This window comes from Atheta coriaria, unplaced genomic scaffold (assembly GCF_025399875.1).
Source record: "Atheta coriaria isolate IRGN ID8LTWV9N9 unplaced genomic scaffold, Caltech_Dcor_3.1 hic_scaffold_8_pilon, whole genome shotgun sequence".
NCBI classification, from domain to species: Eukaryota; Metazoa; Arthropoda; class Insecta; order Coleoptera; family Staphylinidae; genus Dalotia; species Dalotia coriaria.
In genome coordinates this window covers 1,526,711-1,553,062 of record NW_027045450.1, presented here as the reverse complement: position 1 = coordinate 1,553,062, position 26,352 = coordinate 1,526,711, and the positions used below count along the sequence as shown (strand labels likewise).

The 26,352-nt window shown below is 40.1% G+C and overlaps 2 protein-coding genes across 4 annotated transcripts in view; both read right to left on the bottom strand.

Moving 5' to 3' along the window:
- LOC135797814 (latrophilin Cirl) overlaps positions 1-18,298 on the bottom strand; it is a 108,352-nt gene extending 90,054 nt beyond the window's left edge. The window contains exon 1 of the mRNA XM_065310344.1: positions 18,224-18,298. The gene's annotated coding sequence lies outside the window, so the exon portion shown is untranslated. The remainder of the gene's footprint in view (positions 1-18,223) is intronic.
- Positions 18,299-18,593: 295 nt separating this feature from the next.
- On the bottom strand, positions 18,594-26,335 carry Klp10A (kinesin-like protein 10A). Of its 3 annotated transcripts, XM_065310357.1 has the most exons (10): positions 26,201-26,335; positions 25,699-26,110; positions 23,102-23,361; positions 22,168-22,290; positions 21,980-22,028; positions 21,168-21,696; positions 20,549-21,108; positions 20,168-20,490; positions 19,935-20,109; positions 18,594-19,876 (listed from the first exon to the last, which is right to left on the bottom strand). In XM_065310357.1, the coding sequence occupies exons 2-10, from the start codon at positions 25,748-25,750 to the stop codon at positions 19,743-19,745; spliced, it is 2,205 nt and encodes a 734-aa protein (XP_065166429.1). In that variant the 5' UTR covers positions 25,751-26,110; positions 26,201-26,335; the 3' UTR covers positions 18,594-19,742. The 3 variants fall into 3 exon arrangements, with proteins under 3 accessions (XP_065166429.1, XP_065166427.1, XP_065166428.1); XM_065310355.1 differs by lacking the exons at positions 25,699-26,110; positions 26,201-26,335 and adding an exon at positions 23,425-23,601; XM_065310356.1 differs by lacking the exons at positions 22,168-22,290; positions 25,699-26,110; positions 26,201-26,335 and adding an exon at positions 23,425-23,564.
- Between the last annotated feature and the right edge of the window lie 17 nt (positions 26,336-26,352).

Here is a 26,352-nt window from a genome sequence, read left to right as displayed (position 1 = left end):
TTGTATAATCAGCAATTATTTATTTTATACAAAGAAATAAAACCAATTAAGTTTAAAAAAAAATCATTTTTGATCCGATTGACGTGAACATAACAGTGGTGCACGAAAATAAATGGTGCCGCAACCCTTTTCATAGTTTCATAATTTTAACGTGAGCAAATAATATCGAATCAGAAGCGCACAAAGCGAAAGTACACTGCGTACATAGTACATATTTTCAATTGCCATTCGTTCCTCGTCGAAGCGCACACAATGAACGAACGCACCGCGCGCGCAAATCTGCTCCAGCGTGCATTTTGTTTGTTTCATCAAAGTCAAAGAGTGCTAGTCATTTAATTAACAACCCATTCGAATACAGCGCGCGATGAAAGCGCACCAGTGTCGCACATTTATCGTATATATTCATGTGGAAAATTTCACGTTCGATGGTCAAACATGTTTGCTGATGATGAGTGCAAAAAAAACCCACGCACACAAACAGAATCAATTATAGTTTATACAACTGTACCGGTAAAATAGTTTAAATTGTTCTGTTTTGTTATTATTGTTTAATTTTTGTCAGTGGAACACAATAAATGATTGTATTATTTACAGCCGTCGATTCGAAAACAATCTTTCACCATATGAAGTATTAGAAAGGCATTTGCTTGCATCAATACAGGTCAATAAAATAGATCTCTACTAAAACACTTCAAACTCATAAACGATCGAAATATTTCTTTGAATGAGCACTTACGGTGTGCTTGGAAGTTTGTAGTTGGAGAATTTATTGAATTTTGTTGTGTTGTGCGCTGTGTGGTGTGCATTTAGAACGTTACGAAAACTTATTGACTAATAGATTAAGTTCCTTTAGCGGAATTGACTAATCGACGCCGCAAAGTGTTGCTGCACTTTGCACACAGTTTAAACAACAACTAAAAAAAAAAGTAAAAGCAGTGACGGTTTTTGCTTTTGCGCGTTCGCACGGTTCGCACGTTTTCGTCCCTGTAGAGGCGAATTTACGTAAGTATACTCTTGATTTCAGTTTAGTCTTGTGTGGCATTGCATCTTGCGTTGCAGGCGAACTCTATAAACTCCACGCTAGACCAACGCCCGCTTTAATAAAGCCACGAAATTGCATTCCGCGCGCGACTCCATGCGACACGAAATTATCAAAGTTGCTCGCGTAATTCATCACGCCCCTTTAGTCGGGCGACTGATAAAACGCGCGAGCTCTGACCTCCGGCGAACCGACCGCACACGAACAACAAGTGTCTAAAGATAGCGAAACAATTACGACCATAATCCCTTAATTGGAATCAAACTCATGAGTTTGTTTCATTCCGGGATAGGTTTATGAAGGGAAATTTTCACTTTGAAGCCTTTTTGTGACAACTTTGTGGGTGCGCACATAATGCAAAGCGTCGTCGTGTAATAGAGAATTTAATGAGCATTAAAATGATATGTGCATGCATAAAATTAAATGAAGAATAGTGACATTATTCGACGATAAAAATTCGCTATTCGTACAAAGGCATGACTGTAAAATTATAGGAATACACGAAACGGGCGATAAAAGCTAAAATTATTATGATAGAAAGATGAAAAACAAATAAATCTGAAAGACAATTACACATACAACTAATAAAGTTTTTTAAAATTAAGATATAGGGGAGAGTAGCCATATTTGGACCATTTTTATATTTTTTGATTTATAGAGCCACATATAAACTGTCAATAAAAATTAAGTAGCGGAAAAGTAACTCACAAGGCTTACCAACAAAATGATATTTTTGGTTTAAGTAAAAATTATATTTATACCCCTCAAATTTCAATTTAAAAAAATTGTGTTTTTGGTCCAAATTAAGAAACCGGTTGCCTAAATTGGACCGCGCGGTTTCCTAAATTGGACCATGGTTTTTTAACGGCAATTGACACAATAGTAAATTTTAGTTTTAGCACTAACACAAGCACATTTTGTATAAACCAAAGTGCGGCATTTCATACAGTGGATCATTTCGAAGATTTGTGCTCGTCCACAAGCTTTTCTAGGAGGTCGAAAAAATGATATACATTTTCCCTGTTAAAACCCCGGTGCCTGTCTTCGGTCCAACTTGGGCAACTTGAAGAATTTATATTTAATGATCAACGACAATCTTAATATAACATAACCTCTCAAAATTAATACTATAAATTATAGATAAATAAAGAAGCTTTCTGATGATAATATAATAATCAGTAAAACTAACGTTTAAACGGCTTGACAGCTCTTGCACTTACGTCGTTATAATAGATTTGATAATCAATGATACACGAAGTTGTTGCCACGACGAAAGCACGCGGCAAGTTTTAACCCAAATAGTTGCATTAATTGTTTATAAATACGAGTAAAACGAGGGGCCAGTCTATTTTTGCACAAACTTCAACAGTCCGCGGATATCGTGGTGGTCCAACTTAGGCGCTGGTCCAAATTAGGCTACCTTCCCCTATTAATGACAATTAATGTTATTTCTTAGTTGAGAACCCACGTTTCGTCATAATAATGCAATTGAGTTTGAAACATAAATTATTTTAATGATAATTATTATATTTACCAGAGAAGTTAATTATTTTTTAAATAAGATATACCAAATTAAAATCGAATAAAAATAAACCTCACTCGGACGTTATGAAGCTGCAAAATTTGACACCAATTTAAGATTAGCTATAAAATCTATAATTATGACCGATACCTATTTATTTTACAGATAATTACATTTACTTGATTGTTCTACCGATGAAATTCATCAATACGCAATTCTCGTATGTTAATCGTTAGTTTAAAGTAAAATTTTTGTGTAAAACTTTTTTTGAGTTTCTCTGAGCGGCTATCATTATTAGACGGTAGACGCCGGGCACGTCGCACGTCTCCTTCGCGACCATTGTCTTGGCCGGCTTCAAGCATCATCTTTCCACAAGACGCGAGAGCCATCGACTTGGGAAATCAGCATCGCGCGCCGCCGAACTCATTTTTCGCTTTACGGCCGACTTGGCAACGCATTCCGCACCATTTGAACCCGATTGTGAACCAATCTCGCGCAATCACTTACAAGCTCTTTCATTTTGTTCAACGTTTCGCCCAAACATAACTAAACACAGCACAAATCCGATCATCTAACTCGCAGCGCAACAAAACAAACAATATGCTAAAGTTGTAGTAGTGGTTGAAAGTTGTTGCGAGTTTCCAAAATTGGAATTGTAGTTGTTGAAAGTGCTGAATGTGGATTCAAATCTCTGCAGTTTTGTTTTTGTTTGGCTCGTTTGTCGTCGCATTGCGACATGGCATGTCGTTTGTTAGTCGATTTTTTCGCATGCTGCGGATGCGTCTTCGATATATCCATTCCGGTGGTGCAGCAGCGCTTGAGTCTACTACTGTATGTGTATGCAAATTCGGCAATTATGCTGATTATACCGAGTGACTCCTGGCATAAACAGCAGGCGGGCTCTAGCAGGCAAATGCTTTCCGTTTCAAACTTTCCTAAACGACGTCGAACGCTGTGTTTGCATTGCCTGGTAAGGATGCACGTGAATTTCGAGCAGAAAGATGCGACGCGCGCGTCCTCTACGTGCGCGCAGGACGCGTAATGACATTATTGCGTGATGAGACTGGAAAATATATAAATTTACGTGTGTGCATCATGCACGTCACACACTACATACTCCAGTACCGAGTCTACCATGTAAGGATCTCTTTACGGACGATGGCAAAATGATACCAGTAAAAAATCCCCCAACAGCAACAAAAAACGTGCATAAACGACCACGTCTAGTAAAACGTAATTACAAACGTGGTGCTTTCTTTGCATTCCACGCACTCGCAATCAAATTATTCAATTCAATTCAAATTGATTTATTTTTAAATGCAGAATTTATATTCATGCATTTAGCGAATGAATATTTTTTTGCGGGAAAAATGCGAATTGTTAGCGTACCTTAACTTCAACGTTGCTTGAACAAACATACGCTATAAAGTCAACAATCTACCTCTACATTTACAAGTTGCGAAAACATTTGCGCTGTTCAACGAATATAAAAATATAGATAGAGTTGTATGCGTAACGGATGCATAACGCGCTGTAATATTTTAAAATTTAGCGTTTTTCCTGCATTTTAATGCGTTTTATCAACCGGGAGCTCCTCCCATTCCACTTAACATCTGCGCATGCGCATCAAAAATATACCGAATGCTAACTAATCTACACCAATGTGTAATATGCCTGTAATGCTATTAATATTCCGCATCCCTGCATTATTGGCATATCGATTGCGACTGATTACATTCCGAACATACACGTCCCGCATTCATACATATTAATTATATTAATTTATATTTTATATAAATATTGTAAGGCGCAGTTTTTGCGTAATTATAAGCTGCATGTTCAAATGGCATGCTGCGTCTGTTATTTCGCAAATTGCGCGAATGTTATGATACGTTTGTGACGTTTTTCATGCACTTTGCTTTTAAATTAAGCGCTTGTGGCGTGTATGATAATTTCCATTTTCTTTAATTAAAGCCTTCTTTTGTGTAAGCTCGCGCGCGCGCTGTTGCCATTTGAGTGGTTTTCATGCGTCAATTTGTCTTTTCATGCCGTGGTCGTAATGTCGTGTTTTAGTATGATGGGCTACTTGTATAATAGTTATGATTATGATTATACAACGTACATCATCATTTATTTCTAACGCGCGCCGTGATGTGATGATGATTGCGTGCGCGTCGATTGCGAAAGATTTTCGACAAATTGATGGATTAATTCATAATCCACCGTGCACGACGTCCGGCCGCACAAATCTGCTTTTATCAAGGCGTGTTTGAAATATAAATAGAATTTAACTCAATTAGTACATGTCTAATGTGAATTAACAAACTTTTAGTTGACGGGAGCTCCGCCCATTTGACTTAACCAATCATCATTCTTAGTATTTTTATAACCACGCCCATTGTTACGCAAAATTTTTATGTAAAGTGCATTCACGCGATTAGCATAGAAAATAGTCCCGTCGGGAAGCAGCGCAAAACAGTTATTCGCAATGCATTTGTTTCTGATTTTATATAACGCTCGAGCGGGCCGTAAATAACTCACATGTCGTCGATGCCGTTTTACTTCCTTAACAAATCTCGCGACAGGAGCGAACGATTCGGCCGCTTGTGGACAAGACAATTTTCTCTTGACGTCTCTGGCCTCTCTGGGCACTGTTTGTCTTGCGCGCTCTTATTTTCGAAGCCATTTATTTATTGCAATTATATTTATTGCGGTATACCGGTCGGCGCTCGCCATAATTTCATTACACGTCGAAGACGAGAGATGCGCGTCTCCCAGACGGGAAAAAATGTACGCGTGGAGAAAGAAAGCGGTTTGAAAATTCCAGGGATCGTCTGGTTCGTCAGACGCGGCTCGTTTTATTGCCTGCTTTTGTTTGTATTGGAAATTGATTGATTAATAATGGTAATGGAGGAGCGCGACGAGCGCAAGACGCCAGTATTTGTTCGTATTATATTTCAAACTCTTCACGTCGAGAAGAAGAAAAAAAACTTTATATTCTTTTGATTAGACTTTGATTTTTTTATATTTTCAGCTATTATATCTGAACTAGATTCTACTTTAGATGATTAAAAGCTTGTCGATTGGTTAACCGAACTCAAACCTTGTACACCCTTCATCCTTCATCCCTTAATCAACGAAAGTTATTTTCATCTGGGACACATTTCGCATCGGCGCGTATTCGCATGGCCTGTATTGATTTTTCGCAATAACTAATTATAATTTTGATCATGTTGATAATTATATAGATTATAATTATGCGCAGGACAGATGGCATCGTAAAACATCACAGCGTAAATTAATTAACCCAATTATTCGCTTTCTAGCTCCGATGGCCGGAGATATTTCTCCGCATCATTGTGTCCGGTTGATAACAAACCAATAATTGTGCATCAACAATCGCAAATGCGCTCACCTCCACCGCGAATTGTTGTTGTTGTTTGCGGGCGCAATTTATTGCGATTGGAATTTGAATTGCAAACACATTTCGACCAGTGCCAAACAAATTTTCATCGTTTCAAACAAAATGCAACATGCGCAACGTATGCAACACACACAACACCGCCTGGGTAGGCTTGACCAGATGTAAAACGCTTCCGCTCATAAATAAACGTGCGTTATATTTACTTAGTGGAAGCATCGCACAAAGTGAATTCAAATTAATTGCCAGTCGAACGAGATCAACTCGGGCACAACTTGTTTTTGGCTAAAATAATGCGATGCGTACAAATTATTCACTATATGTGTATATTTGGCTGCCTACAGCAGTTATAATAGCTGTTGAACACGCAATAATAAATTGTTTTTTTTTTCTCTCCTGCATCTGGTTTTGTCGTTACACCAACATATTTCAATCGGAAATGTTGAACAATGAACCTTCTCTCTTCGTGTGCTATGAATGAGTGCATTATTCCATTCGCGTCGAGTGTATTTACGGCCATAATTAATTGTCAGTTATAGAATTTAATTATTAAAGCGGGCGCTCCGGGTTCGCATTGAATGCGAAGGCACAAATATGCGCGCTAACAAAGTAGCGATTTATGCGCGGTTTGCAAAGGTGTACGTGCGTCTTTCATGCCGATTACGGTAGTCTTGGATATTTTCAATTGAAAACCAGCCGAACAACAAGTTTACCTGTGCGTGCTCCCGAGATTTCAATACGTAATACAGAATATAATTTCCCAACACTGCCGTTGCAGCTACGAGGAGATTGAAATAATAAAAAATGGATAAAGTTTTCATCTAAAACTCGAAAGTTTCGAACAGATTTATTGTCCGTTTTATAATTGCGTTGACCTTATAGTATAAACGATCCCGGTTAGCTTGCTGTTGTTCTTCTGAGTGTTGCACATCGACGTGTCTTAGATTCGTCGTTCGTCTTCGAGCTCGCAGTGCAGCGCAGCGCACACAATGCGCGCGTTATTCCGTAATTGTTGGCAATTTCAGGTCAAGTCGTGGTCTTTGACGCGAACACTTTGCACCGTCGCCATTAGACTTCGTTTACCGTTTCGCATTTAATTAGCACAAACATCACCTGCGACAGCGGCAGTGACTAAACGTCGTGTCAGTTTTCAAGGAAAACTTTTAGATAGGAATAAAAATAAAAATGTTCTGCTTGGTATTTCGCGAATTAAAGCCGAGTTGATTGTGCATGTGATGCACAATAAAATTTTATGACAGCTTGTGAAGAATTAAACATAATAGAAACAGGACGCGGGCATGACTGACGCGCGGCGATGTAATACGAATTGCGTAAGATACTCTTTAGTAAAAAAAGAAAAAGAAATGGCCGCGTTCTATACCACATTCATTTTAATCGAAATATTCTTAGAATATCCGGTGTAAAATTTCATATTTAATTTATTTAAATTTTTGCAAGCAAAAAAATTCTCCTCTGATGCCCTACATGAACTCAGTTGTTAAAATTCATTTTATTAATATCACGATTGTCGTAAATTCGCAACCGCGATAAAATCTTGCGAAAGATTCGCGCTCTGTTGATGTACGATCGATCGCGAAATTAATTTCGACAATTTGATAAACGTCAGATGCAGCGATAAAATTAAAATTGCGTGTATAAATAAGTAGCCGTTGTGGCGTCGTAAATTGTTGACGATTTTTCACGGATTGCGCAATAATTAAACCGCGTATAAATATCCAACGGTGGCGATTACGAACTTTGCCCTCCAACTTTGGCAACTTTGTCCAGCGCGAGTTTTCCTGTGAGAGTAAAGTATACTTAGGTAAGTAAGTGCCGTGCGCGCTTAATTATAGACGGCGGACGCATCTGTGAGTTTGATTTAAGTCGGCATTAATATTGATGTGTGCGTGTGGTGTGTGTTTCGGCCACAGGGCCCCAAATCAAAATATGTATGCGCCAACATCCAACAATACCCTCTGTACCAGAAAATTTCGAAAAAGTTTTTGGAAAAAATTTTCAAGTTAAAGTAGAAAAAAGTTGGATAATTTGATTGGAAGCAACGTGAAGAATAGGATTTTGAGGGTTTCCCGCGTCAGGTTACGGATCTCGGTAGGTTGATGTGGATTCGGAGGGATTTCGGCGAACGGAAAGTGCGTGTCGGCGGACGCGATATCCGCGTTTGGCGTTGCGTCGTTTTGGTTCAACAGCTTTTCGGTGTTCGGGCTGTGGTTGTGCGCTCCATTCTTCGCTCGTGCACTCGTGGCGGTCTCGTCCGTAATAATATGCGGAGGTAGGTGTGATTCGTATCCATTTTGCTGTCCCCGGCCGTGATTTATTCACTGGCAGCCCTTTAATTTCAAAAAGTGAGCCCATACAGCCGGGGCCATTGGACAATCTTTATACAATTTGTGTGTATATGAAAGGAATGCATTCTGGCAATTTTTTTCCTTCGAAAAATTCCCGAAGAAAACAATTTTTCGATAAAATAACAATTTTTAAAGTTTTCTTTTTCGAAATAAAACACGGTTTGACGTGACCTGCTCTTCTCGAAAGTGCACTTCATTAATCTTCCGTTTCAGAAAGCAATTACACAAATAGTTTTTCGCTGCTGCGCTTATATAAATTGTATTCATGCGAGGGAGTATACTGCCTCCTGTGGTGGCATAAAACGATGGAAAAGTGTGGAAAAGCAAACGTGGCATCGCAGCAAAGTAAACGAAACCAACCCGGAACCAAACCAAACAGAACGAAACCGAGCCCCGAGACGAAATGCCGATTCTGTGTCTCCACACTCTCCACTTTTTCTTGAAGGGGTGGTTGAGAGAAAAAAAACACACACACACACACAGCGCGAGTGCAGCTCGGGGAAAAAAACGAAGCAATTTTTCATTCAGAAAGATTGCCGAACCGGAACCAATATTCTGTTTCCAGGCGCGCATTGAAAAGCGCAGATTTCACCACACGCAGCCGAAAATGCTTCTTTTTTAATATCTGTGCGGAGGAACGCGAAATATCTAAAAGCGACGCCAATTCTAATCTGCGGGATGTTTTCTGCCGAGTGATTATCGCTTCTTCCTGCGAGTTTCTTGCGCGAATCTCGTCTCGTCGTTTCACAGATATCAGCGTCGACGCTTCGCATCAGTGCTCTGCGCTTCGCTTTTCCTCCACCCACACACTAATGACACTTCGTCGCATTCAGACGGTGATTTTTGGCTGTTTTTAAATAAAGTGCTGCATTTTCCCTTCAACGTCACTCGCGCGTAATCTGTTCTAACCTAATGTTCTAATGTAATCAATCAACGCTGGCCTCAACAAACGGTCATTGTTTATTTATTTATTCAGGCATTATTACCTACACTGACCCGGCTGGAGGTAAGAGGTAAGCATACACAATTAATCGCTAAACATAATAAATGTTCACCATTTAACATTTTAGGTTATAAGCTGGTACCTTGCACACTTTCGTATGCAACATGTAGTTTGGGTTGCGGTGCACGCGGCGCTATCTTCAGCGCACCAGGCGGGGAACTTTATTAATAGAAAACAATAGCGCCGCACGTCGCACGTTACATAAATTATTTATCGCGTCGGGATAATTAAAGCCTATTATCCGCGTGCGTGGCGGCCTGCGCGGCGAGATTATGCACGCCTTTATGTAAACTCGGTCGCGCTCTTTCGCTCACCAGGTGGAAAACTCCTCTGCGCGTGAAGACTCGACGAGTAATTTCGCATCGCCATCGATTTTATTTACAGCGTTCGCGAGCGATAGAAAGAAAACGCGCGCACATGCAGATCGCTGACATAATCGTGCCGCATGTTGTGCGCGCGCTTTTAATTCCATCATTATGTTCGTCATGATGCACGACGCGCCGCATTTCTACATGTTCGGCGTGTGCATGCTTGCCGCGTATAAGGCGCGACGAATTATAATTAATTCCCGACACAGTATTACTCTTAACGGATAAAATTTACAACCGACACGAAACTTATTACATAAAATATCGTGGATAAAGTATAGTATTGTATTCGCGTTGTGCAAAATCAAAGAAAAAAAAAGTCCCCTAGAAAAGTTCTGCATAGGTTATATTTAGACGCCATCAAGATTCCCTGAAGATTACGCTTTCCTGAACATTTCCTACTCTAAACTAATGCCCCGAGTGCATTAAGCCCTTTTTTATTATTTCAACCGCCATTGATTGAAGCCGTTGCTCGCCGTCACGAAATCTGGAAGCGTTTACAGGTTTTACACGTTACAACACACGACCTCGTGTGTTCAACATGGCGGGCGATTATGGCTAAGTATTCGCAACACGGAAGAAACGCACATTTGTAATTTCCAGCTAGTAGCGTGCGCTGGAGCATTTTCACAAATTGTTAATACAACTCTTAATGTCACATTGTCCGAATATTGCGGGGACGAGGATAATAGCAAATCCAAATATGACTTTGATATACCGGTTTGAGACGTAACAACTCAACTCACATCTTTCCATGTCACCCGAAAAGCCCTAAATCTAGGTTATGTTATAGTTGTGTTCAATATTGGGTTAGGTTATGCTGAGTTATGAGAAGTGATGAGGTCCTGACGTGACGAAGCGCCCGCCGCCCGAGATGAATAATTCAAACGCAAACAATAGGTGTTCGCTCAATTAATTTACATTGTACGGTGAATGTTTCGGATAGATACTCGCCGCGGCATTAAATAATAAACTCGAGTCGAGCCGTGCTGCACCGCGCAGCTATTACAGTGGTCATTGTGCCCGGGCTGGCTCTACTTCACACCATTCGCACTTTGCAGAATTCTATTTGCAGTATGCACTTGCTGTCTGCTGAATTTACGCGCCCCGACCAATCAATACATAACCTAAAAATGGAACACAACTGACTAGACAACCAGTTATACGTTATGTTTAAAATGTAATGCTGGTATCGGAATAAAATGCGTTCCCACATTTTTGCTCGCTGCGTCTACACCGAGTGGTGTACGCCATTAAAAATATTAATAAGCAATAAATACTTGTTTATCTTATCTTAACGGCGCTACGCATATTCAAATGATGTTTCATTGCGTATTAAAATGGCCATTATGCTTTAGGTACGTGCCGATGCAATTACGAGTCGAAAATGTCTTTGCGTTCGCTCGGTATTCGCTCAGTATTGCGCCTCGCGTCGCTTGCAGTTGTTCGAGTGTGAATTTCCATGATGTATTTAATGGCGAAGAGTTGGAAGTAAGTAATCTACACTGAAAGTCAATTAAAACTCCGTTATGATGGAGTGCTCGTACGCAGCGCCTGTGCAGAGAGGGAGCGCGAGAAGTGCGCGCGCGGGGGGAAACAAAGTGCAAGTCTTCAATGTTCGGGTCGTGAACGCGTCGTGAGCTTTCGAAGCTCGCTTTTCCATTGGGGAGCACTTACGGAGAACCCCGCCGACTTAAAACATTTCGCATGCAGTCGAATTGAAGTGAAACTGAACGCTATTCAAATATTCACGATTGATTGATAGATGGCGTTGCAAAAAAAACTGTACAATATTACAGGAAACTATAATGTTTCGCGATGGCACCTGGCTCTCGGGTGAATATTTCATAACCTCACTTAATGATTCAGTGATTATGTACGAGGACAATGACAAGTCCGTGGGTTGTTGGCGGCGGCCGATGAATATGTAAACTCGACCCAGATGCACTTTTCTCGTGGCTATAAATTTTCCACCGTTTGGCCCCACGTTTACTTCTTATTGCGTCGTAATCTTTCCCGCGGTTTACTGTCTTATTTTACGCCTCTCTTACCCTTTGACTCGCGTCGCGCACGCCTCCTGCGACGATTTGTTTCTTTCATATCCTGCCATCCTTCTAGTACACATATGTCATAAATATTTCATCAAATATCGCCTGGCCGTCCGGATGAATTCCCGGCCGAGAGAGCTTTGAACTTCTCTATTTTATATACGCCGGCACAAAACATAATCGCACACAAAAGATCCATCCGTGACACACCGTCTTTCGCTCGTCCTTGTTGTTGTTTTTAATTACTATAGTGGAAAAATGGAAATCGGAGCGCTTGTCATAAGCACGTCATATATATAATGGCCGTCCATCGTGCAATACGAGATCCAACGTCAAAAACGAGCCGAGGCTTTGTTTTTTCATCCCTGTGCGCGCACGGAATGCCGTGCCCGTTCGTTTCTTGTTGTGTGTTATCATTTTACTTGCGATATTCTTTCTTCTCTATTGTTGGCGCGCACAAAGGCGAGCCTAAAGTTCGCGAACACAAAAAAACCTACGTCTGGCCGGGCGATTATTAAAACACGCAAATATGGGGAGTAGATAAATTGACGAGAGTCGAAAAAAGCGAACGTATTGTTCGGCAGAGGCTTTATTTCAGGTCTGTCTCAATATTTTATCAAGGGCAGACGGGGCTGAAACACCTGAATGTGATATAGACATCAGGGATAAAAATAAAATTGGCATTCTTCGAGATAAAACGAAATTGAAATTAAAACCCCAGCAAAAAAAATCGGCAATTCAATTTAAATCTGCAATGAAAATAATCGTAACTCCTTGTAAATTATTAACCTATGTAAATTATTGGTGAGGCAATTAAACGAAAAGCTTGTTCATATAAATAAATAGCCAATAAACAAGCGCAATTTGGAAAAACATAGCATTTATATGTAATATACGTCCGGGATTATGTAAATTTATGATATTTAGCGATTTATTTTACCCAATTCATATATCCATGCGGCCCACCTTCTGCCCCTACCCCGCAAAAGCATGCACGATATCGATATCGGCGTTATTACACTCGTCCGAGGTGTTTTAACGCGCTGCCGCCCTTAACTCAATCCGCGTAATGTCTAATTCACATGCGAACTTTATTTAATGCCTATTTATTATTTTTAGGGCGACTTTTATAGTTTCGGCCCCGAGACTGTGGCCAGCGCACACTATTCCAAACAGAATCACCCTCATTTACTATACGGGGGTGGTGGCTTAAGGTCGTCGCGGACTCGACGACCAGACCATTATGGTAATGGACTAACAAGGCGCAGAAATTTTGTTTGTAATGTAATTCTTTCAAATGAGCTGCGGGTTGCTGGACGCCGGGTCGGTTTTCCCATAGGAACAACAGATGAATGCGCCCGCCCGTCCGCCATTAGCTCAGCCATGCATATAGAAATATGCATGAGAAAAGTAAGAAGATAGAATTTGGGGCGCAAAGCCAAAACGAGCCGAAAATCGGGCCGTATCACCCTCGGTCCCCAATTTCGCCGAAATGAGTTCATAAATGTGAGCAAATTTTAACACATACGCTTTAATATTTCAATGCGAGTTCTTTTTCGATTACCGGGAGGCGAAATCATACAGGTTGCTCAAAAATACACACCGGTGAAAATTGGGTTGCCTATGTGGGATAAATATGAGCTACTCATTAAGTTTTAATGAAATGTTTCACTTTGAATTAATACACATTGAATTGCGCTGTTATCTTTCGGCTGTCTGTGGAGGTTTCCGTATTCTTCAGCTGATAGCGTGTTAAGCATTTCGTATAAAAGCGAGATAATGGCTTCGCATCAGGGACTATTTGCGTTAATGGACTTCAGATTTTCGCGGCGTTTCTTTCTCGTGGGATTAGCGCCAGCGCGCGCGTGCTGTGTTCACGCTGTCTAATTAAAATATTTTCACTGGGAAATTTCGATCTCGACAGCAATTAGGCGCAGATGGCGCCACTTCACAACTATTACAACGCTTCGCACATTTATTTTTATTATTCTCGCATTACCATTGCGAACAACACAATTTTTTTCCGTTGGAGAAACTTTAATACGCGCCACTAATTAAAAAACAAATCTCATTTTTCAGTCAGTTGAAATCAGGGATCAAATTTACGGTAGGTATTTGCTCGCTGTGGTTGTAAGGATTCTCGGGGTCAAACTTCCCTTGTTTAGAAAGCCATTTCGCTTTTATTACGCCGTGAGCTTATATCGCATGTGATAAAATACGGAGTGTCTTACGAGTGCGTCGGTGGTACACGAGGCGCGTCGTAAAGCAGAAATGCGGCGCACACAGGTTTAATTGGCTGCACGTATTGTCGATTCAATTTTAAGTGTGCGCCGAGCTAAACGATTGCACTTTTGCACCAATTCTAACGTTTATTGCGCAACTAATGTTATAATTAAACTCGGCGACGATTTTAATTTCACCATTCAAGTCGTAAGAAAGGAACTAAGCGTTTTATGCTGCGGTCGTTAAAACTTTTCACTTTATTCGAAACTATTCGTCGATAGATGGCGCTACTGGCTACTTTAATACCATATTAATAAAAGTTTAGTATTATTTTTCTTTTACCAGCGCTGAGCGAAAAAAAAAGTTATAATCCTGAATGGATATTAGAGTTGACCCTCGAGTAACCATAAAAGCAATTCGGGGGCGGCGAAAGAAACACGCAAAAAATCGGTACAAAAGGCGCGCGTAATAGGTTGCATTGTAAATTTGCAACTCACTACATGACTATACGGCTTCTGCGTCTACGACTAGTTCTCCACCACGATACAACCGCCCCCGCACCGTTTCGCAAACCGATTTCTTCGGTTTCGATTGGCTTCGTTTCGGCTTGTTTTCACCGTCTGCATTTTTTCCTCTCCGAACGTGCGTTAAAGTTCGATTCGTTTTTAGTGCGAGGCCGCCGGCATCGGAGGCGGCGACGGCGGCGGCACTTTAATAAACCGTATCGCCGAGCAGCGTTCGGAAACTTAGTCAATATGCACTTTAGTTTAACTTTGCGGCCGAAGCCACAACCACCGCCACCACCGCCCCCTCACCACCTATATGCGGGTAAAAACTATTAATAATCAGTCGGCGGCAGACGTGCGCCGGTGGAATTTATCGAAGCCGGTTGTATGCTAATGGCGGCGTTTTAATAAAGTGCCGATTGGCATGCGAAGCAGCATCAAGTAAACAAACTTGATATTGGAAATATTTTCCACCGTGCGCCAAAGTGTCACAAAACTTTTACAACGAATTAAGTACCTACTACACTACGCGCAGCGTCGAATTGAGGTTAGGTAAACGTAAATATTTTAATGATTAAAAAAACCTAAACGAGCGGTTAAACTAAGTGTAGATTTATGATGGTAGTTGTAGCACGGAAATATTTAATTTGTAATTTATTTAAGCGCTAGTTTTAATCGCCGCGGCCGGCAATAAGAAATTTTATGCATTCATAAATTAAAATTTGTCATTGCGCAGCGTGTGAAAAAGCCATTATCTTCTTTCGACATTGTGCAGCTCGCTCGCATTCGTTTCGAGATCACTTTCGAGCCTGCGGTGCATTTGAAGGCTTAAAGGCCTTAAACTTAAGCGTTATTAATTGGAACTAGTCTAAAAGCCAAGCCAAGTTAATACAGAGTCTTGATAATCTTTTATTTCCCGCATTTATCAAAAAATACACTTTTTTCGGCGAAAATACGTTTAAATTACAAACGGTTTGGAAAAACATCATGCGTACAATGTGTAAAATTGAACGATTTGTTTGCAAATCTAAATATCCTGTATAAATATCATATCCCTTGTGCTAACAAGAAGAAAACGTCTGACTACGAGTGCACGACTGTAATAAACGTACCCAGCATCCCTGCGCGTGAGCACATTCGTATCCCGGCGTATATTTTTAAACAAATTGATTTAGGACGAAGCGCCGGCGCGCTACAGGAAGGTAAACGCGAAATGTTTTCCTTTCAGCCTCAGGTGACACATTTATTTAATGGTTTTCCACCTACACACACACATACACACAACAACATCTCGAGGATAACATTTTCGTGTAATACTCGAATTCTAGATATTATCCCCAACGCAACAAATCAACAAATTCCAAGCGGCCGCAATCATAACGCGCTGAACTAACTAATAGACTTTATGAGATACAGTAATTAAAACTTGTTTTATCCTTGCTGGAATTTCGGCTTTTAGCGAACAATACACCTTCTAATTGGCAAAATGTGCGCTAATGCTAATGCACCACGGTGTGTGCGCATTCATTAAGGTTAATGCGTTTCTAATAACTTTGGATTTGTTCTTGAAACTATCACAATCCACACGAATAAGTGCATGTTTAATTAAAATCTAGATAAATTAAGATTTCAACGCTGGTTGATTACCACCGTTTTGTTTTCATCATGTATGAAATTTCAGATGAAGGGAAAACATTAATTTATTAATTAAAATCGTGTAATTAATTCACGTGTCTAACAACTGCGCACCGAACTGGATCACCGGTAAGGCAGAGGAAAATAAACGCGCTGATGATGGCACGTACGGTGTTGCTAACAGAAAATATGATTAAAACGAAATTAATATTTAAACGACCCAACACACCGATTGCATAAATTATGAAATTTCTGTGCGAGATAAATAATATATGCGAATATTAGTAGTCTGATATAAAAAAATTGTTTTCAAAACATACAAATTGGTATTATTGAAATTTAGACGTTGATGTCGCCCGAATCTTTGCGCAACACAAAAAAAAAAACAAAAAGTGGAGCAAATTTATGGCTTTTTGATACTGCCAGGGGGATAAAAACTCTTCGAAAACATTGTTATTGACGGGTTGGGTTCGACGCCGAGGCATTTGTTTTATCCAGCCTAACACGACGTTTACATCACACGCGCACGAGAGAAAAAAATTGTTTTAAACCGTCCGCCTGATTTTTCCTTTGTAATTTCAGTAAAATTGCCGCCGATATTAAATTAGCTCGACGACGATCAACACCGATCGTACAAAGGCTAAAATAAAACCTGTAAAAATACGGGAAAAAAACGCGCTGAATATATTCTAAAGAATACAAGGAAAAATTCAAAGGAGAGGAAAGCGCGCCATCGCACACGAGTTCGGCGTGTTTTCCCCGGTAATATTTCACTTCCACTAGATATTTTCGCGTGCGGCGGCAACAATGCACAGACATTCGTGTCAGTTACATTGTTATGCGATAATGTTGTGCTTCGTGCTGATGTGTTGTTCTACATGTGCGGCCGCAGATAATGCGAATCACGTTATGCGTTATTTATTACGCGACGAGTGAATAACTAAATGAAATAATCATCGAATTTCCGTGCAAGGAAACAGACATAACCTAGTTTAAAAAATTTTCCTATTTTTAAACACCGTAGAATAAAATATTTTGTTGTTTTTTCAATATTTTAGCTTTTAAAATGTAGTTAAAATAAATGTTTGTACATAAAATCAATCAGTCATTTGATGTGCGGGATATTCAACACGCGCTGGACTAATTTGTTGTTATCGTACATAAAAATGGTCGCGCACAAATCGAAAAACAAGCTGATAGCCGTATTTCACCGCAATATCACACTTTTCATTTTATTTCATACATATTTTTGCATTTCAAATCTCTCACATTATTAATTTCGCTGCTCCCTCGCATAGAAATTGATTTCCATTCAGTATATATCCACAAACGCAAATATTTGGTGTGAAAAATTGACTTTACTTTCAAAGCCGCTGCCGAAAAATACGCCACAGCCCGAAAAAAGATGCTTTTTATGTGGAATTTGAAATTGCGCATTAAAATAAATATTTGAGCGACAATAGACGCCCAGACGGGCGCACAGCAATAAGACGCTGGCGAAGTACTCGTGCATACTCCAGTAGTCTACACGTTTTACGACACAGTTTAGGCAATAAATTTGTCATTATGTGCACGGGGTTAAAGTTAAACTGCGTCAAAGAGTTTTTACTCGCCGTACGCAAACTTCTACCGTTAATACCGTCGCAGATAAAATGATACACGAGTTCAGCGCGCATACACGCGCAGCGCAAATATTTAATTCTCGAACATAGATTTCATTTCGAGTCTTATTGCATCGACCACAACCTGTTTTCGGTACTTTCTGTTTGTGTTTTGTTTATGTTTACATCGGGCGCTTATCTTCTTTGCAAGTCACACAAAACAAAACGAAATGAAACACTTGATTCTATTATGCTAATATTAAACATTCTTAGTTGAATGCTTAATTAACAAATATTACAGAAATATTAATGATATTCATAAATTACTATTACAATATTTACCTTATTACTTTCTTTGGTGAATACGTAATCCATGTTGTATAAGAGTTTATGAAGATGCCCTCTGGGCGAAACATGTCAACTCAAAAATAAAATTGTAAATCCAAAATCACGTATAATGTTTAATAAATAAATTTTTTATAAATATTTACCTTGTTGTTTTTTCTTTAACAACGGGTGTTGTGGGAACGTAGGTGGAAATTTGTACTTTGCACAGGCCCATTGCAGAAATATAATTATAAAGTTTAATTAATCTATGAATTTTTAACGATATGACTCACAAATGGCAACATACGCGGTTTAAACTTACAGGTGAACACATTTAATACCAACTGTATCACTAGCGTACCCTAGTGTGCCGAAAGAGTTGTCAAACCACATTTTTAATGCAAAATCAATACGTATAGCGCCATCTAGTGGACATTTTAAATACTAATAAACTTAAATATAGAAACGTACATTAACTTCAAAAAATCGCCTCAAGGACGCAGAATTGACAAAATGTCGATTCAAAAATTCAAATTCAATGTGATGCAGTTTATTGCAATTAATGAACAAGCTATATTAAAAAAATACAATAATGATTCACCCAAACTTGTCGTAATGGTCGTAACAGACTCCAAGGCGCGTGTTTGATGTCAGCCTGCGATTTATTAACAGTTAAAGCAACGCGTCTGAATAGTATAATACAAAAATACTCCACACTGGCATTCTGAGTCTTCAATCAACCTCCCAAATACTTTACACATAACAAAATGTAACAGTTTATAAAAAGCGTGGTGCGTTGAACAAATCGTTAACTAGATAATTCGTCGCAGCGAACAATTGTTTTTGATTAGAGTTTTTCCGGCGCAGAAAAACGCAAGTCAAGAGTTTTAAGAGATAGATAACATCAGCGAAATTTCGTTTCAACTACTTGCAGTAATAAACAAATTTCCACACACGCACACACATTGCGCTTGCAGCTAAAATACACAATAGAAAATATCAGTTCAATCAATTAAGGTTAAAATTTTTAAAAATGAGATATAAATTATGAGACGTTCGAAATAATTTAAACTAAGATGATACATTGTCCTCCTTCTAAATTAAATACAGTTAAAATGGTAATGCTAATTCGTAAGTTAATGGCTCGTCTCGTACGTGTGTTAACCAGCACAGCCCTAATTTTTATCTGCGCTTATCAGATCTAAACGTTTTTTTAAATATAAAATACATAGTTAGTTGGTATTCCCGATCGTCCACCACAGTTCGGCAGGAATTTATTTTTGGTAAGTAATAGCATAGAATAGAATAATAATAAGTAAACACATTAAATAACGAGAAACCGGGGGGTAGAGAGAGTTCACACTTGCGTTACGCATTCGAAAATCAACAACTTGAGCAAAAGAGTTGGTTGTTTTCATCAAAATAGTGTTATTTCATGATTATATCTGTAAATAGATTCGTATATGTATTGTCCACTTGCAGTGCAGAATTGTAGTAAAAAATAAAACTCTCACTGCCAGACAATCGCTTGGCGAGCGCGCGCGCGCGCCCTCATCAAGTCGCAATCACTGTAAAATAACTTGTCAATCACTTAAAGTGCAGATTGGCAAGTTATTTTACAGCGATCCCTAGCACGATGTTAAAAACGTAAATGGGTGCGCGTTAGGGGAGGTGCGGTGTGGTTTACTTTCGTTTTGTCTTGCGGCTAACTTGTTCCTCGTTCGCCATCTTTGCCTTGTAATCGGCGACAATCTCACGAGCCTGGTCTAAAGTCGCCATCGAGCTTTCAATGACGCTCTCCCACGCTTGACAATATTCTGAAACACAAATCAATATTTTTAATCTATAGAAATACACAAAATATGAATTTTGAACCTTCTTGGTCATAAGTAACATCATCGGCTGCTCGGAGAAGAACCTGCATCTTCTGCGTGTTCGTATACATCGTCTCGTAGGTCTGTTTATGGTTATCCAACATAGCGTCTTCAGCCATTTGCAAATCGGAGACAACTTGGTGGAAATTAAGCATCTCAGGCGTCATGTCGTTTTCCTAAAGTTAATATTTTAATATTTTGTTGATTTAAGCTTAATAAACAAAATAAACTTACACTAAGTGAATGTAGTTGTAACAAATCACCATCTTCTTGTTTGTCAAAGCCGTCATCGCCCTGATTGGCAATCAAATCACCAGCGCCCAGCTCTTTTACTCTGTCAGCGTATCGAAGAGTATTGAGTGTGTGTTCGCAAGATGCAACACTCGGTGAAACCATCGCAATCATGCATGTACGCGAATTAGGCCCAACGAAGGAATCGCGCAAAACTTGCGTTAATTTACTGACCCGGAAGGGCAAATGCGCACCTTTACGACCCAACGCTCGAATACACTCCTTCAAGGCAAGCAACGACTTGTTGATTTCTGCACCTTCCATTCCTATAAAATTTCATTCATTAAAACAAACTCTAACGCAGTTTTTAATTCCAAAACTTACTAGTTTGTCTGTCTGCAGATGACGTATCAGCGCCTCGTTCGTTACCAGCCAGATCAATAAGCGAAAACTTGCCGTGAATCTTCTGCGGACTATTATTCAGGCGCACAATAATCTGAAACACCGCATGCGACCGCGACGAGTTGGTGTTCGCCGACGTTTGACCAGATGTGCGTGCCTGATTGCCGCGCTGAATCAGCTTGAGCACTTCCTCGGTGGAAACCACCACTTTTTCAGTCAAGCCCACAACTTGCACTTGTTGCCTGCCATCTTCGAGTACTCGCAGTTTAGCTTTGTTGTTGAGGAGATCAAACACCTTTCCCGAGTAGATTTCAAAGAAACTCGCCGAAATAATCGCATTCAACTGGCGGTATTTCGCCGACTTAGCAAACTTGAACACGTCGGCGGCTGCCAGGGCGTAGATGCCTCTGTTGCAGTCCTGAGTCTTACCGATGAACTCGCCACCCATCGTGTGTGTTTTGCCCGAGCCAGTTTGACCATACGCAAAACACGTTGCAAAGCCACCGTCGAAGATTGTTTTTATCAACGGCTGTGCAGTATACCTTAAAATAATATTTAGTTAGTAATAGTTTTGATGTTTTTGATAAGTTTAAAAGTTTACCTATAAACAATTTCGTTATTACAAGTCTCGTCAAAGGCGTAGTCAAAGCGAAAGATTTGATTTTCCAAGTACTTCGTCAAATCTACCTTATTCTTTGGTTCGTGCACGATCAGTTGATTCTTCGACGGTATAGTAATAACGTCAACCTCTTTCTTCGAAGCCTCTTTTTTATTCACAGGCCGTTTGCGCACACAGACAGTAATGAGATGATCCTCAACGGCGTCCGCTTCGCACAACGGATTGATATCCAAGCCGCGGCGATAGTCCATGATCATATTGAGCAGCTCCCAGTGCGGATTACCGGGTGCCATCTGCATAAACGCCTCTTTTTCGGCCTTCTCTTCCGCTTGCCGCTGCCGTCGCTCTTCGCGATTCTTCTTCAGTTTCTCCACCTCCTTGACGACATTACTGCGGCGCGGATTCGAAGAGATGATATTTAATCGAGACGCCACATTCTCTTTCGGCGGCGGTATTATCTCGGGGTTTCCTATTGTGGCACGCGCCATCGCGCGCGTCGTTCGAATCGAGCCTGCAAAGAAACACGCAAAGGAAACACATTACCAACTTGCTCACAACTCATGACATGATAAATATTTCAATCGATAGTGCTATGTGTGTCGATGTGCGTACGTATGTGTGGAATACAATTTCGCTAAGATTTCTGTACCCATTTTATGAATTGATGAAAGAGCAGAGTAAAGCGAAAATGTATGATGACGTTCAAAACGATAATTTTTCCCGATGATTTTTGACAATAAATGACTGCGACAAACGAAAACAAAAATGATCTAAGCAACAAAAAGATGACTTACCATTGGTTGGTCTGTTATTCGTGGATGTTATCGATTGTTGCGACGGATTCTGAAAAAAACAACCAACGTGAATAAAACATATTGATTGCGCTAGGTAAATCAAGAGACAACCACAGAAACTAACGAAAAACGTACAAACCAAAAATAAAACAAACTGAAAATCGAATCAAAAAAGAGGCTAAGGATACCGAAAGAGTAGTACTGTCAGGCGAAACCTGATTGCTGTTAAAATCCTCGTCGCTTTCGTCCTGTCTGTAGCGACCCATGTGGGCCATGTGAGCGCTTTCCTCCTCCGACGAACCCGACGACTCCTTTTGCAGCATTAACAAAATTACACTTTTAGTTTAAAACTAAAGCAAGAGTGCGCAACGTTTTATTATCGTTGTACAGCTCCAACTGAACTGAAATTCTGAAGTTCTTGTCGAACGCTGACCACAATGGTCATTAGGTACAAACATTAAGGACAATTTATTTACAGTGTCGGTGTTAGGAACAATACGAAAAAATACATTAGTTGGATACATTTCTTAAGTCCGGAAAAGTCCACCTCTGTTGATTTCACTCGATAAAAGAAACAAATGCTCACAATATGAATAATCATTTTCTGAATGATGAAAGAAAGCAAATATTCTGGAATGTGTGTTTGCACTAGCCTGAATTACCTTGTGCGTCATGTAATAAGGGTGGAAGGTGGTAATAATGCAAAATATGGAAGTAAATTAGCGTAACATGCTTACACATCGGAAGTGTGATTGAAAGTTGTAGCTGAAGGAGAACATTGCCGGCAAGTTTTAGTTGCGATTCGTATGTGGGAAACTGCAGCAACAGAAACAACAGCACGCGAAAGATAAGCAAAGTAACTGCAGGCAGCACAACATGGCGAAGACTAAACGCGAAACTTTTCGCAAGAACATAAAGAAAACGGGGTTTAATTTCAACATAAAGTGAAAATGATTAATACTGTGTGCTTGAACTGCCTGGTACCTATTCAGCAGTTAAACAACAATAGAGAAGGTAAAACATTCTTCATCCCTTTACACTCCTTTTCCAGGGAAAAGGTTGTTAACACTCCTGACCTAAAAAAACCACACTACACACATCGATTGATTGGATATTACTTACTCGTTGTAGCTTCGACGAGGTGTGATTGAACGCCGATTCCGCGGCGGCGGCTTCCGGCCGCGCCGATTCGATGATGGTGGCTTCCGGCCGCGCCGGTTCGGCGACAGAGGAGGCTTCTGGTCGCATCAGCTCCGGATTGAGGGACTCGATGGCGGCGAGGTTGATCTCCTTGCCCTTCGTCTCGTTCTGCTCGAACCACTCCACAACTGCGGTGCCTTGCGCCAAGTCGATGCCGGCGACGATCGCCGAGTGTATACGCCCTGTAAGCACAAAAAAACGTCTCACTCAGTTGACACCCTCAATCAAAAATCGCCTGAGCATACTCAGCGACGGCTTGACGTGCACCAATTTTTTCCAACGCTTGCGTGGACGTTTTGCTAGCTGCGCGAGCGAAATCTCAGAGATAGAGGTTGACAATTCGTACGGCGTCTCAGGAATTATCATATTATTCTCAATTTTTGATTCAGTTAAAATTTTCTGAGCATTTCTACGCGTTTTTCGCACATACTTCAACAATAAGTAACAGAATAACAGCGCTATTAACATTGTAGTTAACATATTGAGCAGTAAGAATGAAAAATCGATTAAAATCCGAAGCGCGTCCGTTGGTAACTAATGATCAGTGTAACAATTCAACATATAAACACTTTTCGTAAGTAGAAGCAAATGGTGGGTGGAACAATCTCTATGATGTGTGAATTTATGATTTATTTTATCTCAAAACCAATTTTTGAACCACGAAACAAAAATCAATATAGAAAAATATAAAACAAGTTCATAAACAAGTACAATACAATCAATATTTGTTATTTGTACTTCATCTACTCTTTAATTAAATATTTTGCATGATGTATGATATCATACACACGATTGATTCCACAATTCAAGCAAATAATAACACGAGTGTTGTAATAAACGCAAAAGTCATCAATACTCCGCTTGATTTGACACAAATTAACACCCTATTTAAGGTGAGGCAGCAGCACGACCTCGTGTTTCTCTACATATGTAAAAAAGTTTCGCGTTTTCTGCACCGCCATTGCCAGCCGGTGGCCAGCCTTCCACTGACAGAGCCATAGACGAGATTTTGCTCGCTCGCCACGCTCACGAAGGGCCCATATATGGCAAAGCATAATTCAAATCAGCTTGCGTCATCGTTTTTGCCTACACACATTCAAAAAAGTCTCAAAAAAACTGATTAGAAGCGACTATTGGGAGATAAAAAGTTAATTTTTAGCAACTCGTAGTAAATTTGTCTCAAATTAACAACGGCTACAACTTAAAATGTTTGAAAACATGAATATCTACTACTTTTCGTTAGGTCATCCGTTTTAGATGAGGCACCCACGCATAAGTTTCACATTCGTGTAAAACACGTACGAAAACGATGACATTATGACAAATATATTTAACCAGTGAGTATGATATCATTTTTGGATGTTCTCTGGCACAATTTACGCAATTTTCACGCGTATTGAGTATTTTTTACAGTAAAACTTTCAATTGAACAAAATAACAACAAAACAAAAAATAATTTCATTAAAAAACCGTTAAAATTCAATTTTTCTTCATGTTTTGCGACACAATTTCTGCATTTTACATGCGTATTGATTATTTTTTGCAGTGAAACTTTCTGCGAAACTCTTTTGTTTAGTTTTGAGAATAAAATTTAATCCCTTTCCGCCAAATCGAATCGATTAAGAACATGAAACCTCTCGCACGCAACGCATTGCAGCGCGCACACAACTTTTGCGAGTTCAGGCTCGCTGTAATCCATAATGACAAACAACACATGTTGGTTGAATGTTGAATCATTCGAACGGTGTGTGCGCGTACGTTTAGCCGGGGCGAGGAGACCTTGGTGCAATTGGATTTCCACTCATGGCGAGAATTAATCGAACCAACGCGCGCCTAATTGTTTTAAACAAGTTCATTGCGATTCTTTCGCGTGCAATGCGACAAAATTCTATAAATGGATCAATCTGCAGAAATAACATTCGTTTTTCATATGTTAAACTCAATCAATTTGCTGTAATCGCACTCACTGGTCGTGGGATATTGAATTATTGATGATTTAATGAATTAGTTCCTTGTTTTCGTTGTGTATTTATTATTTAATTTATAGTCTGAGGTCATGTCGCCAACGCACGGCAAGAATTTCTTGCTCACATTGCGTGAACTGCGTAAAAACTTGTAGAATTCTTCGAGATTTGAATTTGTACTGGTTTTCTGCTTATCACCACGTGTTACGTGCGCATATTTTGAATTTATCGATGCAGTCGAATGCACATGAGGGTTGATAACGTATGAACGTTAAAAAATCAATGTAATAGACCAAAGCACTAAAAATAACTGCTGTTTATGGGTGAATTATTAAGCTGATGTTTGTTGACTTGTGGTTGAATTAGACTAAACTTGATTTAATGAATTGCCTCGATGTGAATTTGAACGACACAATGCCGGGCCGGGCCACGGTTTAGGTTTTTTGTTCTCACGATTTCGAGAAGACACATGAAGGCATCGCCCGGCTTGCACCGCACCTCCAAGGCAGCGAGGAGCGATTACTCAGCAGCGTGTACTTGTACTGTTGTACTCACCATCGGTGCGTTTGATGTTGATGCTACATCCGACCGTTAATGGACTCGCCATGGCTCAGGGTGTTCAGCGCCCAGTCGGCGCGTTGTGCATGCAGAAAACGTGGGCAGCGAGAGAGGACCAAGACGGGTCGCTACTGCTACGACTCCTTCAGCCTCTTCTTCGGCGGCCGCTAGCGCTGGCAGTGTGCAGAAGGTGCAGACAATACCCTGTTCAATTTCCAACCAGATCTATACTTGCACACGAAACATGCGGTTTCTGCACTCGGTTTGATGTTTGATTCACACTACTCTGGCGGCGAATGTGACGGCCGACGGCGCTCAACACAATACGGTTGTGTCAGTGCAGAGAGCTGTGTACATGCACGGGAACGAACCGACACCGCCGGTACACTAACGGAAGTTCTGCTCGCTGCTACGAAAATCGAAAATGAAGAACGGTTATTTTGATCATATACATCTACAGATCGCGCTGCGTGCTTGAAATTTGATTTTTAACGCTTACCTGCGATAATCACAAAGAATGTAGGCACTTTTATGAATTTCCAGCGTTTTCTAGCTTTAAATAATATGAATTTAGATGTAGATCTAGTGAATTTGTCCGTTTTACACTTGAATATCAAAAAGAACTCTATCGACTGACAAACCAAAGCAATT